The 18,174-nt window shown below is 59.0% G+C and overlaps 1 protein-coding gene across 3 annotated transcripts in view; it reads right to left on the bottom strand.

The window, feature by feature from the left end:
- Positions 1–991: 991 nt before the first annotated feature.
- The window catches only part of ITPR3 (inositol 1,4,5-trisphosphate receptor type 3), a 66,822-nt gene continuing 49,639 nt past the window's right edge, over positions 992–18,174 (bottom strand). For 2 of the 3 annotated variants that reach the window (XM_045074716.1, XM_045074717.1), the window contains exons 31-58: positions 17,090–17,341; positions 16,721–16,846; positions 16,492–16,617; positions 15,185–15,305; positions 14,443–14,633; positions 13,708–13,856; positions 13,435–13,543; positions 13,208–13,298; positions 12,910–13,079; positions 11,204–11,378; positions 10,901–11,085; positions 10,536–10,736; positions 10,275–10,385; positions 9,738–9,833; positions 9,520–9,621; positions 9,345–9,431; positions 8,685–8,795; positions 8,393–8,585; positions 8,008–8,133; positions 7,379–7,551; positions 6,737–6,901; positions 6,376–6,568; positions 5,803–5,907; positions 5,588–5,715; positions 4,563–4,728; positions 3,791–3,951; positions 2,510–2,671; positions 992–1,833 (exon numbers count right to left, since the gene is read on the bottom strand). In XM_045074716.1, the coding sequence (XP_044930651.1) occupies positions 1,765–1,833; positions 2,510–2,671; positions 3,791–3,951; positions 4,563–4,728; positions 5,588–5,715; positions 5,803–5,907; positions 6,376–6,568; positions 6,737–6,901; positions 7,379–7,551; positions 8,008–8,133; positions 8,393–8,585; positions 8,685–8,795; positions 9,345–9,431; positions 9,520–9,621; positions 9,738–9,833; positions 10,275–10,385; positions 10,536–10,736; positions 10,901–11,085; positions 11,204–11,378; positions 12,910–13,079; positions 13,208–13,298; positions 13,435–13,543; positions 13,708–13,856; positions 14,443–14,633; positions 15,185–15,305; positions 16,492–16,617; positions 16,721–16,846; positions 17,090–17,341 (4,044 nt within the window). In that variant the 3' untranslated portion in view covers positions 992–1,764. Of the gene's footprint in view, positions 1,834–2,509; positions 2,672–3,790; positions 3,952–4,562; positions 4,729–5,587; positions 5,716–5,802; positions 5,908–6,375; positions 6,603–6,736; positions 6,902–7,378; positions 7,552–8,007; positions 8,134–8,392; positions 8,586–8,684; positions 8,796–9,344; positions 9,432–9,519; positions 9,622–9,737; positions 9,834–10,274; positions 10,386–10,535; positions 10,737–10,900; positions 11,086–11,203; positions 11,379–12,909; positions 13,080–13,207; positions 13,299–13,434; positions 13,544–13,707; positions 13,857–14,442; positions 14,634–15,184; positions 15,306–16,491; positions 16,618–16,720; positions 16,847–17,089; positions 17,342–18,174 lie in introns of those variants that run through there. The other variant, XM_045074718.1, reaches the window with a different exon arrangement.

Genomic DNA, 18,174 nt, shown 5'->3' with positions numbered 1-18,174 from the left:
GTCACAGTTTGGGAATCTCCTCAGCCTCACAAGAAGGAAGCCCTTGCTGCTCTAAAGAAAGCTGCCTGAGAAGGGATGCCGTCGAGCGTCCGCCCTGCCCGCCAGTCAGGGTAGGGAAGTCTCCAGAAGAGAGGAAATGTGGGTCTCTGTCTGGGCCGGAGAAGGGAAGGTGCCGGGACCTCTGGGCAAGGTGCTTCCTGCGCAGCCAGGGGAGCCCCACCTGCCAGCGGGGTTCTGGCTGGCTCCTGGCGAAAATCTCAGGCTCGCTTTTGTTGTAAGAGCTCCTGGGGGAGAGCCAGAAATAGTGGTAAATATCGAAGAAGGCATTCTGTTGCCAGCAGAGAGCAGCAGGAGGTGGTGTCGCGGAGAGATGAGAAGAGCCGGCTTGGCCCTCATTCCCACTGACTGACTCAGAAGGACGGAGCCCAGTCCTCTGCTCCTGACCTTGCAGAAAACCCATGTTCCTGGTTGGCTTAAGGGCCAGAGTAAAGCTACGGACGGGCCTTGGCCAGGCGGGGCCTCAGATCACTGGGCTTCAGCCCTCTGGGCAGGTTGTGTGGGAGGTCACAGGACAAAAACGCCTGGGGCCGGAGCCACACGGGGTCACCTTATTATTCCACAGAACCTTAGCTCTTCCGTAAATGTTCATGTTCCCCACTTGAGCTTTCTTCTGTTAAGCACAGAGCTGAGAGAAGGGATAGGGCAGGGGCTGATGGCACCCCTCAGGGGGAAGTGAACATGAGCTCTTAACCCCATCTGTACCTAGACTCCTCAGTGTGTGCTGAAGTACAGACAATAAAATACACCCAGTTCCCCTGCAACACAGTTCTCCGGTAGTGCTGCAAGATGGGATGCACTCAGGTATCTACCAAGAACCCGAGGTGAGGCTGGGCTGGTGGGGAAGGGCTCATATTCTGTCCCCTGCCCGTGCGCCGCAGGAACCCGCACAGCCCCCGGGGAGCATAGGAATCCGCATCCTTTCCCCACAGCCTGGAGTTCTATTAATTTATTTAAGGCAATTAACATATTAGTTCTTAGGCCAAAGGATTTGTAAAATGTTACACCAAGAGATAAAACAAGCAGTCCAAAACCAGCCACTCAAACACACCCAGGCCCTGTCATGTGGGCCAGCGATTGTTGTCAGCAGGCCTACTAGGAAGGGGCAGGTCCCAGGAGCAAGGCTCTTCATCCTCAGGTCAGTCTCCCTGGGGCAGAGCCAGAGTGGTGGCCTGAACGGTGAGGTCTTCGTGCTGTCCACAGCAGATTCGAGGCCCAGGCATGGCCCCCTTTGAATAAGTTAAATACCAGCACTAAAATCACTAGCAACGGCAGCATTACGGCACCTCCCTGGGGTGCGGGCAGAGGCCAAAATGTAGTGCTTAGAACAGAGAGGGGACCCCACTCCTAACGACCCCCACAAGGAGGAACACAGGAATGTCAGTTACTGCTTTAAGGGACAAAGCGATTGTCTTTCAAGACGGCTTCTCTTCCTCTAAGGCATTAAGGTAAGCGGAGTCCCAGGGACATTCTGAGTTGTCTCTAAGGGCTCTAGGCAGGACTGGCAGCCCCATGGCCCCCCACACCGCACCGGCCAGAGCCTGGGATGGCTCGGGGGTGTCCGGCAGAGTGGGATCTGGAGACCAAGTGGGCCCCTGGCCTGGAGAGGCTGGCAAACTGGCTGGGCCCCCTGACCCACAGGAAGGGGCAGCATTCCAGTCGCCACTGTCCGTGATGACCATCCCCCATCGGGGCTTCCAGCGGCTCTCAGCGGCTCATGCAGTTCTGGACGTCCACGAAGCCCAGGCGTTGCCTGCGTTTCCGCTGCTCTGTCATCTAGGATTAAACGGGCCCACGCGTCCGGTCAGGGAGCCTGGCACTCACTCCCACCGTGGGCACCGGGGAGGGGCCAGTGCCCGCCCCCCACCCCCTGCCTAGTGGGCCCAGCTGCTGTTCAGCGCTGGCAGCAGGCCAAGGCCCCCCCAGGGTGCACTGAGGATGTCAGCCCCAAACCCTTGTCCTCAATTAGTGCATCACGAACCCCTGATGTGGTGCAGCTGGGGAACCACCCCACCTAAAAGAGGGGCTGCCTAACCTCATTTAGCCACTGCCAGATGGCGAGGAGGATGCTCTGGGCAAGAGGGGACCTTGACAAGTGGAAGGATGCCCTGACCTCCCTGATCACCAGTGAGCCCTTCAGACAGCCTCCCTAGCAGCTGCCAGGGGTGAGGTGGGGAGTGAGGGGGAAAGACCTCTCACACCTCTACCAAGTGTCCACTTGGCCCTTTCTTCCAGGGGCTCACAGACAGGAGCTGCCAACCTCAAGTCTGGTTTTCCATGAGGGAGAGAGTGTCTCTGAAACCTTCAGTCTTCCACCCCAGACCCAAGAAGGAAAGGAAGGGGTGTGAAGGCCCAGCACCCTCCCCCTCTCCCCCATGGCAGGCTGGGCTGTGACCCCACCCCCAGTGAGGCTCTGAAGCTGGGGACCCCAAGGGTGGGACTGGGTACACACCTGCTCCTTGAGCTCGTTGAGCTGGGCAGTGAGGTGGGACACAAGCTTCATGGTGGAGTTGAGCTTGTCCTGAAGAATCCGGATCTCATTCTGCTCCCCTTCCCCCTCATTGCACACTAGGGACATGGCCCTCATCCGGGGGAACCAGTCCAGGTTCTTGTTCTGAAAAAGGTCCCCCACGGGATAAGCAAGCTGGGCCCAGCCTAGGACGGCCTCATTTAGAAAAGCAATAAGGGAGGGGAGCCTGCTGTCACACCCTGGACAAATTACTCCCCGGGGACTTGTCAGGGGAAAATCTGAACCGACTGGGGTTCTCTCTGACCCTGGGCAGGGCGGAGAGACCAGTGCCCTGGGACAGGCTAACTTCCGTTCCACAGCCTCAAGTCTCACTGCTATCAGCACCGTCTGTTTTTACTCGCCTGACACCCCACGAGAGGAGGAGGGGGGCCTCTGCACCAGACCCCGAAGCTCCTTCCTTCCGCCCAGCCCCGTCTGCCCCTCATGCTCCACACCCCAGGAAGATTCGAGTCAGACACATGGCTCATCGAGCAAGGGGAGGTCTGCCGAGGACAGCTGGCATCTGATGTGTCTGAGAGGCAAGGCCACATTTCCCAGGATGGGGGAGGAGGGGAAGGGGGCCACCAGGTGTCTGGCTCCTTGTCACAAGCTGGAAGTTCTCAGACCATCAGATAAACCTGTACTCAAAGATCAAATTATAGACTTAAGAAATAGTAGAACTCCCCCATTTCTCCCCAACTAAATAGGTCTTTCCTTTTAGCCTGCAATTTATCCATTGTGCGGTGATTAGAAGCTGCACTACATCTGATGGAATGGACGGGCTTCCTCTTCCCGAAACACTATGAGACCTTTTTTTAATTATTATTATTTTTCACTGCTGTCACTGCCTCCCTCACTACAGAAATTGGACAGATTATCTCTGATCCCTCCTAGATCTGATAGTTGCAAGTTATCCCAGCCTCCCTCTCAGCCTAGACCATCCAAAGCTTTTGGGAAGCTGCCATTCCTCTCGCTGAGCTGGAAAAGGCCCCTTGAGAACGTCCACAGAGCAGCAGCCGGGTGGAATCCCCTGATTCCTCAGTATCGGGCAACCAAGGGCCTGGGGAACCCCGTGCACGTCCTTTGGGGCTGACAGGTTTGCTGTGGGCTTTTCCCGGACAACTGAGCCTGTGAAGGAGAGCTCAGAGGCCTCTCCAGCCTTCCCACAAGTGTTCCCAGATATCCCACCCCAGTGGCCATGGTTGCTCGTCTCCAGGGCCACACCTTGATCATCTGGGCCACGTAGCTCTCGGGCCCCGTGTAGTCTGTCTTGTTTTTCACACGGACTAGCACGATGAAGTACAGGTAGTTCCACATGTTGTGTTCGAACTTGATGTGCTCCTCAAAGGATACCGTCTTGTTATCAAACTTGTCTCTCTCCAACCCTGAGGGTGTGGGGGGTGAGGATGAGACCGTCAGCCTCCCACAGCCATCACAGGGCTCCCTGGTCGACCAGATACCGCCTCTGGGTGCAGTGGGGGGGCATCTGGTCTCAGGCTGATGGGTCTGGTAAACACATGTGACAGCCCACCCCGGCCTATGTAGATCACTTCTATTTAAGGCTCTAGCCACTTAGCCGTGGAGAGCCCCCACCCCCCCAACCCCCCCCCCCCGCCACAGCTGCAGCCCTCCACAGGCCGAGGACTGAGGCAGCCAGCTTTCCGAGCCCAGGGGGAGGAAACAGGGATAGCTGAGAAGGAATCTTGTCCCGCAGGTGCCACTGGCTCCTCTGCCTGGGGTGAGGGGACTAGCACCTCAAACCACGAGTGGGAAAAGCTTTGGACAGAGACCAGAGAGCTTCGGTTTCCTCTGAAGCTCTTTCCCACTCCCTTCTATTACCCCAAGCTCAGGCAGGGTCCTGTTCTCCCCAGGGATAGGAGGAGCAAACCGCCATCAAGCTGTCAGCCCCCCAGGGACCGTGGGAACCAGGGAAGGGCCCAACTGAGGCCGCCCCAGACCCGCCTCGGCCCCCCGAGGGGCAAGAGCAGGGCCTCACCACAGATGAAGCACGTGGTCTTGAGAATCTCTTCCTTCTTCTGCTTCTCACTGCGCAGATCGGCGAAGGTGTCGATGATCACTCCGAAGATGAGGTTCAGCACAATGATGATGACGATGAAGAAGAACAGGAGATCGTAGACCACCCGGGCTGGGAAGAGAGACTCCTGCAGGGGGTGGGCAGGGCCCAGTTCACCCAAGCAGGCCAGACTCAGGCTGGGGGGGGGGGGGTCAGGGCCAGGACAGAGGGGAATGAAGGCCCCCAGCTCCTACAGCCCTAAAGGCAGCAATGCTGACCCAGCTTCACTCCCACACCCTTGTCACTGAAGCTGCAGGCCTGGACTGCGGGTCAGGAAAGAGCGGACTCAGGATACCAGCTAGGCCTGAGCCCTGTGGACATAGCTTGGCGTGGGGCACTAAGGTTGCAGGTGGAGGCTTGTCTCTGCCCCCGATTTTTACATGGGGGCAGAGCCAGCTCCAAACTCCTCTGCCCTGCCCTGGGGATGCCTGGCCTCACACATTCTAGAACTTTCGCCAGGAAGCGGCTTCTTGCCCCCACGTGACTGGGGAAGACTGGCTACCGGTAATGCCTGGCTGCCTGAGTCAAACTCTGAGGCCTCCTCATGGAGCCAACTCAGCTTCCCCGCCCTGCCCAACCCCCTGTGGGTGAGGGCTCTGCCTCACAGATGAAGCCAGTGTAGCCGGGGATCCGCCTGACATCTGACTCACACCTTCCCTAGCCTGGGCAAAGCTTGATTGCCAAGGTCTCTCCTGAGAGCAACCATGGTGAGCTGGTGGGATGTGGGAGCAGAGGGGGGCGTTTCTCAACATCCACGTGACTGCGCGCTGACTGGTGGGAGAGCAGGGAAAGTGGACGCCTGACGGGGGCTTGAGACACTGAAGACTGGGTGGCTTCGGGGACCAAGCTGCTCTGCCAGGCCATGACCCCATGGCAGGACCTCACCGTGGCTGACTGGGCCAGGGCTTGGGCCACATGGATCTGGGAGCAGGGCAAGGGATGCTCACGTCTTTGGAGGGCTTTCGGAGAATGTCGCCCACGCCGCCACCATTGCGCAGCCCGTGATTCATGACAGTGACGATGCACATCAGCAAAGTGTCACAGGCCCGCTCCGTGCTCTCCAGCTCTCCGTTCCCTACACACGGAGCGTGTGCTCAGACCCAGGCCGAGCCCCCTGCCTCTGTGCCCCCTTCCCCAGGCTCCTGAAACACACTGCCCTCACCTTCCGGGACCTCAGGCACCGAGACCCCCGAGACACAGTTCAGCTTGTCCCCACTGCATGTACCCATGAGCGTGGCAGCTCCATGTGGCATCCCCAGGGGGCTGGCTAGAAAGGACACAGAGGAGGTCACCAGGATGAGGACACAGCAGGCCTTACCATTCCCCTGGTTGTGTCCCTAGCATCATACCCTCCACGAACCCTTCCATCCTGTGAGCTCCCAACTCTGCCAGACGACAAGGGAAGGGTCTTTGTGCCCTTGCCCCCACTGGGCTGTGCACAATGGGCAGAAGGGGGGTCTGCACCCCTGAGCCTGGCACATAGGCAGTCCCAGCAAATACCGAGTTGAACACGAACGCCGGGGTCTGTAAGCAAGAGGCTCTCCCACCCCCCTCAGTCTGTGCCAGGCAAGAGAGAGGCAGAATGGTGTGAGCCAGACCTCCCTGGAACCCAAGAGGAGAAACTGAGGCACGGAGCCTGGTGGAGAAACACTCCCAGGGCCTGGGCCTGACATAGGTCATTTGTGGACCACGCCCCCCAGGCTCCCACCCCCGCCAAGGAGAGGAGCCGTCAGACCTCCAGAGTGATTGCCCGGCAGCCGGTCGACCTCGAGGATGAAGTCGTCCTTGAGGAAGAGGAAGCCAACGATGGAGAAGAGGTAGACAAGGATGAGGGCCAGTAGGGCAGTCAGCAGGATGGAGCGGCCATTGCGAGTCACGCTCTTGATGACGTTGAACAGTGTCTCCTCACGGTAGATGAGGTCAAAGAGCTGCCGGGCAGGGACAGGGCCATGGGACCTGGGCCTGTGGGACCGCAGGTGCTGCTGGATCCCAGGGCTGCCCTGCTCCCACTGGTTTCCCACAGGCTCTTCCAGAAGCTTGAGGGGAGCCCCGATCACTCCCACACCCCTGCCAGTACCTGCCCCCAGCAGGCTCACCAGGATACTGTAGAAGAGCTCGTGGACAAAGAGGCCCAGGACACTAGTCAGGATGTAGCCCACATGGTAGAGGAACTCCATGTCCATGACCATGGCCTTATAGCCCCGGATGAAGGTACCGCGGTTGCCCACGAAGCTCACCACAAAGACAATCTTGTTGGTCAGCTGGAGGCATGGACAGGGCAGTGGGATCAGTGTCCCACCACCCACCCCGGATCTCCACTCCCTGCTGCTGGGCCTGCCCCGCCACCCTGCCTTGCTCCAAGTATGCTTTATTTCCAGCTGCCAGGAACTGTCATCACATTACAAATCTTTGACGTCTACGGTGTGAACAGTGCCTCTGGGCAGTGCTCCACTAACCCCATGTACACAGCAGCCCTGGAGCTGGGGCCCCACAGTGACTCCCACCGTGACTCCCCACAACTGGCTCAGAGTGTCAGTTGCCCCAGTTGATCACGGGCGACGGAGGAGGCTCAGAACAGCCCCACCCGTGGGTCTTTAACAAACTTGGCCCCATTCACAGGGACGGGGTGGGGGGTAGGGCAGAGCAGTGGACTGTGGGGAGGCAGACGGCCAGCATGAAGTCCTACTGCCCCGTGAGCGCAGGGGTGGGGTGGGGTGGGGGCTCCCTCCAGCACTCACATTGAGGGCGCCCAGGATATTGAGTGTGGGCCCAATGCCCAGGTAGTAGATGGAGCGCAGGATGAGTGCCACAATGAGGGGGCGGACGCTGTAGCGCTTGGTGAACAGAGCCGCGATGGAGAAACAGATGAGGATCCAGAACAGCAGTGAGATGAGTGGGGAGCCCAGCACGCCTGGAGGCCGGGATGCAGAGGTGAGCCCTGGGCAGTGAAGCCCAGCATAGCCCCAGCCCCAACACATCCCAAGAAGCCACCTCCTCCTGGAAGCCTTCCCTCTAATGTTCTTAGTCACCTGGTTTTAGGCACCCCCCCCCATCACACCTGCTCATTCAGGCTTAAGGCAGGAGGTCCTGTTCAGCTGCTGCTACCCTGTCTGATCTCTGGCTCATGTTTGTGCGTTAGAGAGATGGCAAGAGACATGCACTGTCTCCAGAGATTAAGGAAGCTGTCCATCCCACGGGACCATGACTGTGTCTCCCACAGGTGCAGAGCCCAAAGGGCAGTGCAGGTGATGTTCCCCACTCTGCATCTGGTCCCCGCAGAGCCTGGCCGGCACCGAGGCTCTGCCCAAGCCCAGGGAGGGGGCATGGTGGACTCTGAGGCCTCAGTCTGCCACCCTTGGGTCCCCACCTGTGGATGCGCCCTCCATGTAGGGGTAGAAGAAGGCGATGATGATGTTGATAAACACCGCCAGGTTGAAGGAAATGCTGCCCCACAGGGTCATGCGGCGGGAGAACCAGTAGATCAGTGGCATGCCTGGGGGAGGAGGGGGGCAGCAGGCTGGCATGAGGGGTTTCTCACCTTCATATTGTTCTCCCACCCCACAGGGGCACCTAGGCGCCAGCACAAGCTCCAGGTCCCACTTGAGCAACCATGACCAGAGCCCTCCTAGCGGTGGGGCGGAGGTGGGGGCGGAGTGTGGCAACCAGCAGCAGGCTGGAGGAGGGGGGGCTCAAGGGGGCAGCACTAAGCAGCTCCAGCCCTGCCTCCCTGTCCGGCCCCGCCCAGTCCTCACTGCGGAGCTTGCGCTGCCATTCCATTTCGTTGTGCAGGAAGGAGGACTGGTCGAAGAAATCGCTCACTTTGCTGCCCTGCTCATCCTGCTCGGTGGTGGTGAAGAGCCGATGCTTGGTCTCCTCCGTCAGGAATTGGCAGATGCCAGGCACGGGGAACACGATCTGCTCCATGCTGCGGTCCTGCCTCACGATCTGGGCGCGCACAGGCACCGGGTCACAACTAGGCCACTGCCACCAAGGGCCAGGGTCACAGCCCTCACCCACAGTGCCCCTACTGCCCTCTGGCCCTACCTCTATCTGGGACGTGTGGTTCTCGTAGTAGGCCAGGGGGTCCTCCTCCTCCTCCTGGGCGGGTGCTGAGGACTTGAGCATCTGGGACAGCTGCTTGTTGTTGAGACTGAGCTGGGAGTAGAGTGGCCACTGAGGTCAGGCCCCACAATTTCCCACGGCTACGCCCGCCACCCAGCCCTACCTGCGCGAGGGTTCCCCACCCAGACCAGACGCAGCCCAGCCCAACTAGGGTGCAGCTCCAAATTAAGAAGTGGGTAGTGGGAGAGCAATGTCCAGACAATAAGGACATAAACCGTCCTCCGCTGTCCTGCTCTAGGCTTCCAGAACAGCCCCAGAGCTTCACTCCCACTTGTACGTCTAGGTTTCACCTCGGCCAGGCCACCGGTGTCGCTCTTCCAGCCCTGAGCCCCGCCCTCCACCCCCCAATTCCAGCTCTTTACTCAGGTTCAGGCCACGCCCCCGGCCGCGCTCCGCGCAGAGTACCGGCCCCGCTCTGAGGCTCATCCCAATTCCCACGGGCCTTCAGATCTTAGCTCTGCGCTCTTTCCGGCCTTCCCTCCCTAGCCTTGCCCCCAAATACCAGCCCAACGAAACTCTCGCCCCGCCCCGCCCCTAGATCTAAGCCCCGCCCCGCACCCAGCCCTGTCCCGGGGCCCCCACCATGGAAGAGATGCCCTCGGCCTCTTCCTCCTGGATGCGCTTCACCGGCTTCAACAGGTGCTGCAGCTGCTTGTTGTGCCTGGAGAGCTGCGGGCGAGGGCGGTGCGGAGTCACGGGGCGTGGTCACGGGGGAGAGGGGCATTTGGGGGGCGGGGCCACAGGGCGGGGCTGGTACCTGCAGCGCCAGGATGTAGATGTTGTGGCCCACTTCCCGTGGGCTCACCTCTGAGTTTTCCCGCTCCTCCTCCTGCAGGTAGGCTTTCTTGATGACGTCCACCTGGCGGGGCACTGCCTGTCTGAACGCCGTTTTCCCGGGGCGTAGGGAATGCCCCAATCCCCCCTCCACACCCCACCAATCACTCCTTCCCAACCTGACCCCGGGCCCAGCCTCACCAGCTCTTGGGGCCGCAGACTGATGAGGATTCGCTCCGCGTTCTCACTGTCGTGCCGGCTCTCCATCAGAGCCAAGAGCAGCTTGGACGCATTGTCCTGCGGGGAGGTGGGAAAGGGGGACAGGTCACAGTCTGAGGGCCCCCACCATGCCCCACAACAACCCCCTGTACTCCATAACAGCCTCTCCTGGCCTGGAAGATATTCCAGGGCCTTCCCATTCCCCACTATCCCCCAGGACTCTCTGAGAAGTGTCCTGCAAATCCAGACCACCCCCCACCCCTCCCATTGCCTTCACCCCCACCCCACAGTGGGCGCACACAATCCCCCAGAGAGCAGACACACGCATAGGAGACCCCGGGGGAAACCCAGAATTCACTTGCTCCTGGAGCGTATATGCACCACATTTGCTCACAAACTCATCTGTGTATGCATGTTAAACCCCCCAGCACACCTCAGGACGCATGCTCAGCACACACATCACCTGCGCACATGCACACCCTTCGCACGCACATGCCCGTGGGCTGCCATGGGCCCCACCTTGAGCTGCAGCACCAGGTCCATACGGTACTTGCACAGGGGACTGATGTCATTGAGAATCAGTGCCGTGATGATGTCGATGCCATTGGACTCGTGCGTCACGATGCAAGTCTGGCAGGGGGCAGTGCGGGGGACGTGGGGCCCAGGCCCTTCAGACCTCTGGTGGCTCCCAATGCCCCTGGCTCTCCCCTGCCCACGCTGCTCCCTGCACCCACATGTCCACACTCCCTGTCGGCCATGGGCACCAATGTGACCGCTCACCTGGTTCTCATGGCAGGGGCCCTGGCAGTACTCGGTGAGGGTCTCCAGGGTCTGGATGACAAGGCCCACGTTGTCCTCATTGATGTAAAGGCCCAGCAGCCCCAGGCCACCGGTGGTGCTGCCGCACATGATGTCCAGAAACTGGAGTGTCTCGCACACCAGGTTGTAGTTGGTCTTGTTGTTCTGAGAGCGCAGGAAGTTCTGCATGGCACAAGAGGGCGGGCATGGCGAGGCTCTCACAGGGGCTAGAGGCCAGGCCTGGGGGGCCCTGCCCTGTGTAGGCACAGAGCAGTGGCCTGCGGGCAGGCGGCAAGGGTGGGGATCCACGCACTGGCCAGGGGGGTGGGGGCAGGGCCAGCACACACCTGCAGGTCCCGGTTGTGATTCTCACACAGCAGCTGCAGGAAGCGAAGGATGGGCTGCATGATGAGTACGGACGTGCCCATCTCGTTGCTCTGTACGCGCTCGCCCACCTCATGGCCCCGGCGCAGGCTGGGGCCCAGCGAATAGCGGGACGGGGAGCCCGGCATCGAGAAGGAAGCTACACGGCCTGCAGGGGGAGGCCTGCTGAGGCTTGGGGCCGCCAGGAGGGACCAGACCCTCACCCTCACCCTGCACCCTCTGACCCGGGCCCAGCACCCCCATCCTCTATGGCCATGACCTCTGACCTTTGGTGGTAGGGTCTGCGGGCTCCCGGTCCTCCCGTGGCTGGCTGCCCAGGTCGTTCATGTTGACAGCCACTGTGGACTTGGTCTCCTGCTGGGCCCGCTTCATGCGGTCGTGTAACACTTTGAAGAAGCGCTCTGACTTCTTGTCACTCGTCATCAGGTTGTAGAAGGATTTCTGGGCAAGAGGATGGGGGACAGCCTCAGCACAGAGTCAGGTGCTAAGCAGTCCTCGGTGAGTCCCTGGAGGGCTCTCTCCCATGGTTCAGGGACAAGGTTGGGCTGCAGACAGGTCCCTGGACGTGCCCTGGGACTATGACTGGTGCAGGGGCGGTCAGGATTGTCAGAGGCGGAGTGGAAGTGTCCATAACTGCTGTCACTGTGAAGCTAGGGGCCTGCACAAGTGTCCTCACACCATCTACATCTGCTCTTGCTCCTCTATCTGCCCCCCACACAGCCGCAGAGGTGCCCTTGGAAGTCTAAATCTCATCCCTCCTCTGCCCACAGTGGCCCCATCTCACCCACAGGAGAAGCCCCACCTCCCAGCACCCATGAGGCCATCTGACGGCCTGCCACCTCTCTTGGCACCAGTTGCCTGCTCTGCCTGGTGCAGCCCGCCCCTCCTGTCCACAGGCTTACCTCGGGGCTCTCGCTGCACTGGCCCCTCTTCAGGAGCCTTCCCCCATCCCTGCCCTGGCACCCCCAGACCCCTCGCTGGCATTAGCACTATCCAACACTCTCCACTCCATGTAGGGGTTACAGTCATGGGCTGTTACACCACTAGGCTATAGGACCAATTTAGAGGATATGTGGATTTTGTCTTTTCTGTTCACGGCTAAAATCTTAGTGCCTAAGCACATGGAAAACACTAAGTGCAGACTTATTAAAACAGGGCATGAGGGGGCACTTGGGTGGCTCAGTGGGTTAAGCCTCTGCCTTCAGCTTAGGTCATGATCTCAGGGTCCTGGGATTGAGTCCCGCATCTGGCTCTCTGCTCAGCAGGGAGCCTGCTTCTCCCTCTCTCTCTGCCTGCCTCTCAGACTACTTGTGATCTCTCTGTCAAATAAATAAAATCTTAAAACAAACAAACAAAAAAACAGGGCATGAGGGGCGCCTGGGTGGCTCAGTCGGCTAAGTGTCCAACTCTTGGTTTTGGGGTTTCAGCTCAGGTCATGGTCTTAGGGTTGTGAGTTCAAGCCTCGGATTGGGTCCTGCATCTAGTACAGAGTCACCTTAAGACCCTTTCTCCTTCTCCCTCTGACTCTCCCAGACTCTCTCACTCTCAAATAAATAAATCATAAAAAAAGAATAACAAAAACACAAGTCATGAATGAAAGAATGGGGATAAGGCAATCACAGGGACTTTTCAGAGGAGGCAGTTCTTCGACTGGGCACCAAAGGCTGAGGAGGATGGGGGAGAGGAGGGAAGGAAGCCTGAGCAGAGACCGAGAGGCAGGAATGATGGACGCAGTGTGGGCAGCGTGGTGGAGAGTCAGGCTCAGGCCTGGCTTAAGCAGAATAGTCTGCGTGGGCAGAAAGAAGCCACATGACACGGGGGAAGGTAGACGCGCCCACATGTAGCCGGACTCGTGCAGGCCACCAGCACCTGGCCCGGCAGCCTCAGCAACGTGCCGCCTCATACCTTCTCCCAAGCACAAGGCACCCCCACAAGAAGAGGTGAGCCCCCAGCACCCCCAGCCCCTACACACCTGGATCTCGGTGTTGCCGCCATCCAGCAGGCGGATGGCCAGGCCAATGCTCTCCTGGAAGATCTTCTCATTCTTGGTGCTGGTGATCAGGTCGCATACCAGTTTGGTGGCCCCCTCCTTGTCCAGCCGGCACTGGGTGGCCGCAATGGCTGACCAGTCCTGGTCCAGGCCTGGAGTTGGGGAACCCACATTGAAGGGAGCCGGGGATAGTGGGAGGCAGGCGAACAGAAGGGCAGGCCCAGGGCCTAGGCACATGGGCCACAGAGAGGCACAGTGGCGGCAGGGAAATGGTACTGACCAGCGCCCACGGGGTCTGGAAGGTCCCCCCTCGAGCTGGACTTCCGGTTCTGGAGGTAGTTCTGTAGCAGCATCTTGCGCAGCTGGTTGCCCTGCGGGGGAAGGTGTGAGGCCCCACAGTGGCACGGTTCACCATCAGACCGACCACGGGCCAGCCCGCACTGGCTCCGAGCCCCTGGCCCCCACCGGCCAGTCTTGCAGGGCATCCGGCTTGCCCCGGACACTCACCCGGTCCCCGTACTTGGTCTTCTTGAGCAGCATCTGCTGCAGGGTCCGCAGCACCTTGACACACAGCTTCTCCTCTGACTCCATGAGGTCCTTGGTGTGCTGGATCAGCCTGGCCCGTGAGGGAAGAGGAAATGCTGGGGCCAGCCGTGGCCACCTCCTTCCAGCCACCTACCCTGCCCCAGCTCCCTGCCCTGTGGGCTGTCCGGTCCGGCCCTGCCCCCAACAGCCTCACCCTGGCCACCGCCCCCTGCCCGGGCCTGGCGTCCGGCTCACTTGGACAGGAAACCCCCGCTCTCGCAGCGCTGGTAGGCCTCACTGCCCTCCAGGAAGAGCAGCTCGGGCCAGTGCAGGACGTCCACCAGCACCGACAGCTCCGCCTGTACCAGGGGCCTCAGTCGCTCCTCCAGGGCTGTGATAATGTCCTGGGGTGGGCACAGCAAAGTCACTACAGGGCCAGATGCGGGCCACCCAGGCCCAAGAGATGAGTGGGGCTGGACTGCCAATCGGCCCGCCCCAACACCAACACCAAATGGCCCTGTGGATTTCTCCGAATCTGTCTGAGGGGCCCTGCACCCACAGAACCACCCTGAACCATGCAGGTCATCTGCCTGCTTAGAGCACCTAGCGGGTAGCCACAAGCCAGGGCTTCTCTCCCAGCCCCTCTATCTGTGTGACCTGGGGCAAGCTCTTCTCCCTCTCTGAGCCTCGGTCTCCTGCCATGTGGGTGTAGTGAGCCACCGCATCCCCCTCAGAAGTGTGTGATAGTGGCCAAGAGCGTGTCACATAAACAGGAACATGCTCTCAGGACTGAGAGGTGTTCTGATCCCCTTCATGAGCACCGACTCTACCTAGCGGAGGCCTGGGTTCTCCTGGCTTCCCCTGGAATGAGGCCTCTCAGTCCCCTGCCCAGGGCCTGCCCTAAGCAGGGGCCTCTTTCCCGGGAAGTCCAGGCAGCATGGGGAGGCAGGCTTCCCTGTCGTGGCAGACGCCGGGCAGCCCCGCACCCACCTGCAGCTTTTCGATGATGTTCTTGTAGTCCCATTGGTTGGCGGTGGGCGTGACACGGGGGAAGGCCCGTGTGGTCGCCTTGTAGTTGGAGGCGTTGCGCTGGGCAGCGGCTATACAGCTGGTCCCACTGCTGAGCAGCGAGCTGATATGTGCATCCAGGTCCATGGGCAGTGAGATGGCCCGGCCTTTAGCTGGAGGAGAGAGACAACGGGGTGCTCGAGGGCAGGTGGGGGTTGGGGGAGCTCGGCCAGCCAGAGCAGTCAGGCTCCAGGCTGCTGAACTGGGAGACAGGGTGAACTCCCCAAGATTCTGGGGTATGTGTTGGCCCCCACTGGGACCAACTTTTGGAATAAAAAGAGGGAGTTTCTGCCTCTTTGATTCTACCCTGGCTCCACCCTGAGCCCTCTCCTCTCTTTCCCACCTGCTCTCTCCTCTTCCCCGATGCTCCCTAACCACCTCCAGGCCTCCCTTCTGCCTGCAACCATTTGCAAGCGTAAGAAACTTTGGTTGGGGGATGTCCCCCGGCTTTACCGTCTGGGGAAATGACTCAAAGCTCAAAGGAGAAAACAGCTTCTCAATTGCTAAGATGCCAGTGAGACACCAAGAAGGACTTACTGGGAACAACCTGGGAGCAGATGATGGGCAAGCTTAGGAATAAGGTGTTTGTGTTGAGGGCAGGTGGCCCTGCGGTAAAGGGAAGGGAGGGGTGGTTGGCGCTAACCAGTGCCCCTGGCACACTCACCCACCATGGCGAGGGTCCGGATGCAGGCCTCCACGGAGCCCTTGTGCTGCTGCTGCAGCCACGGACACTCAAGCAGCCGTGTGGTAGACTGCAGCAGCTGCACCACGATCGTCTGATGTGTCTGCAAAAGCAACATGCCTACTGCTATAGCCTGGCCCACCCTCCACCCTGGCAGCCCCAAGCCCTGTGACCAGGACCCCCTGAGGATGGGCAAGATGGAGCAACAAGGCTTCCAAGAGCTACCATATATCTTTGTGCCAACTGGAAAAAGGCACTGCCTTTCCTCTCAGCAGTGCACAACCTGCCCAACCATAGTGAGAGAACTCCCCAAAGTTCACACCGAGGTTTATAATCCTGTATTGCTAATCCTTTCCTTCCTTTAAAAAATTTTTTAAAATAAATTAATATTGTGAAAAGGTGATATAGTTCCATGGTTCAAAAACTGAAATACGCTATAGAAAGGTAGGCTTTGAGAAGTCTCACCCCAGCCTTGATCCCATCAGCCCATTCTCCCACCTCTGTCCTGGGACTGATGAAAGGTGGGAAAAGCTTATACAAATTACTCATAGTCTCAGAGAGGTCCCAGGGCCCAAACGCCTGTGTGTCAAAATGAACCCACCCTTGCTGAGACCAGGACCCACTCTGGCCCCAGTTCCTCTACCTATAAGTAACCCCTTTGTTGGGCTCTTGTGTCCATCCAGTGATTTATGGTATTATGGTTTAGGTATTGTCTCAGGCTCCCTCCTCCAGGAAGTCTGCTTCTCTTGCCTTCAAGGGGGTCTGGGCTAGGAAGTCTGGGAATCTGGGAATTGACTGAGTGTCCAGGACTCTTCAGTGATTTAAGGCCAACTTCTGTTCCCTAACGTAGAGCTTCTCTGCTGTAGTAGGACTTCAGTCCTAGGGGCACCTGATTGATTAAGCTGACACCAAAGTTCTCTGGGCCTTGGAACCTCTGGATTACTGCTCGGGCTCTGCTAACCACTGTGGTACACATGACTGTCTTGTCTTCAGGAGGTAAGGGCTGCCAGCCGTCCCCTGCCACCCTAGGACCCGTCACACCAAGTCAATTTAGGAATTCCCGTTCTAGGGTACTGTCCCCACAGTAATTCCCGACTTACAGAAGTAATAGGAGAATAAACGTTTGTTTTAAACCGCTAACTTTGGGGGTAATTTGTTACACAGCATATGTAACTAACACACTTGTCTATGTCCCTCCGCTATGTCTCTATGCACCACAAGCAAACAGGAATATATGTTCTCCTTCCCTCCTTCCCCGCACAAGAACTGCGCACGCAGGACAAGCGCACCTGCAGGGAGGTGCTGTTCTCAGAGAATGGGGAGCTGAAGAACGCATTGATGGTGTCCAGCACGACGGTCAGCACGTACTTCTCCAGTGTGGGGTCAGCCAGACGCTTCTCCCGCTTACTGCACACCTGGGGCAGGAAAGAGCGATGCCTTGGGGACCCCTCCACGCACAGTCCTTGGCAGGCTAACTGGGCTCCCAACCACAAGCCCACAGCCTCCCGGCGGACAGACCCGAGCCATATCCAGGGTGAAGTTCTCAAAGAGTGTCCAGATGTGGTTGCTGGTATAGATCTCCTTCATCTCCACCTCTGTATCCACATAGCAGTGATTCACAAAGTTCACGTATGCCATTTTCACCTGAGCAGCCGGGAGCAAGGTCAGGGGCATGAGCCAGACCACCAACCCAGGCTCTCCTTCTCTGTGCTCCGCCAATCTCCTGACCTCCACCTGTTCCTCTGCCCACACCTTCCATTCCCCCACTTTTCTTACTTCCCTCTTCCTGCCCCACCATGCAAGACTGACAGCTGCCCTGGCCTGGCTCCACCAGCCCTTACACACACACACCCCCCCCACTCCTGCCAGCTCTCCCAAATCCCAGACCTCGGTGATACAGTCCTCATGTGTCACCACAGACACCACGTCCTCCAGGGGTAGCAGGGAGGTGCACTTGATCTCCGTGTAGACGTTTTTGCCCTCAGCACAGGCAGCTAGCAAGTCCACCAGGGAGATATGGTACATGAGGGGGCTGTGGTCCTCCACGCCATCCCGAGCAGCCTTCATCATGTCCAGCAGGTGGGCCAGCGAGGCCTTGTCATTGTAGAACACCACCACGTCATCACCCGCATTGGTCAGCTGCAGGGAGGAAGGGTGCCCGATCAGACGCCCCCTGTCAGCAGGGAGAGATTAGGACTCTGACTCCAGCCCTCACCTGACACTCGGAAAGCCCTCCCCTGCCTAGCCCATGGGGCCATAGGCTGATGTCTCAGGCCACCTGCCATCAGGGCCAATCCCTGGACCAACAAAAAGAGACTCCTCCTCCCCTAAGGAAAAAAAAAATCCCACACTCAGTCTTATTTCACAGGTGCTTCCTTCAGGAAGCCCTTTCTAATCCCATTCCTGCCTGCCTCACCCCCTGCCTCCCCTGTGCTCCCACAGTGGAACTTAAAGCCTCCCAGAGCACTTGCTGCATCCTCTCGTGTCAGTGATTATGTTATTCATGGTAATAATAATAACAGCAATTAATAGTTCGGCCTATAGGGCACTACCAGTACCCCATTTGTCAGGTCCCTCATCTCCATTTACTGTGCTACCCACCCCCCCCCCACACACACACACACCCCCTCCCGGGCTGAGACCGTCTCTGTTCCGGATTTAGACTCGGCCCTTCCTCCTTCATGCCTTCGGCTAACAGGCCTACCAGGCACCTACAGTGCACCAGACGCTGGGGCCCATGCAGAAGCACACAGGATGTGGTCCCTTCCCTGAGTACACCCCACCCGTGTACCCCTGGGTACACGTGCTCCTTGGCCCCCCAGCGGGTGCCTCACGGTTTTGAAATGCATGAAAATACAAGGATAAATAGTGGGACAGGGCTGTAAGTTCTGCCTCTGTAGCCTCTGTCCTCTCTCCACAGGCCAGGCCCCTCTCACGACTCTCTGTCTGACTCGTCTTCACTCTGAGTCCAG

Source organism: Mustela putorius, unplaced genomic scaffold (genome assembly GCF_011764305.1).
Source record: "Mustela putorius furo isolate JIRA1106 unplaced genomic scaffold, ASM1176430v1.1 tig00000135_pilon_pilon_pilon, whole genome shotgun sequence".
NCBI classification, from domain to species: Eukaryota; Metazoa; Chordata; class Mammalia; order Carnivora; family Mustelidae; genus Mustela; species Mustela putorius.
The sequence above is the reverse complement of the archived record's forward strand: the minus strand, read 5'-3'. Positions and strand labels throughout refer to the sequence as shown.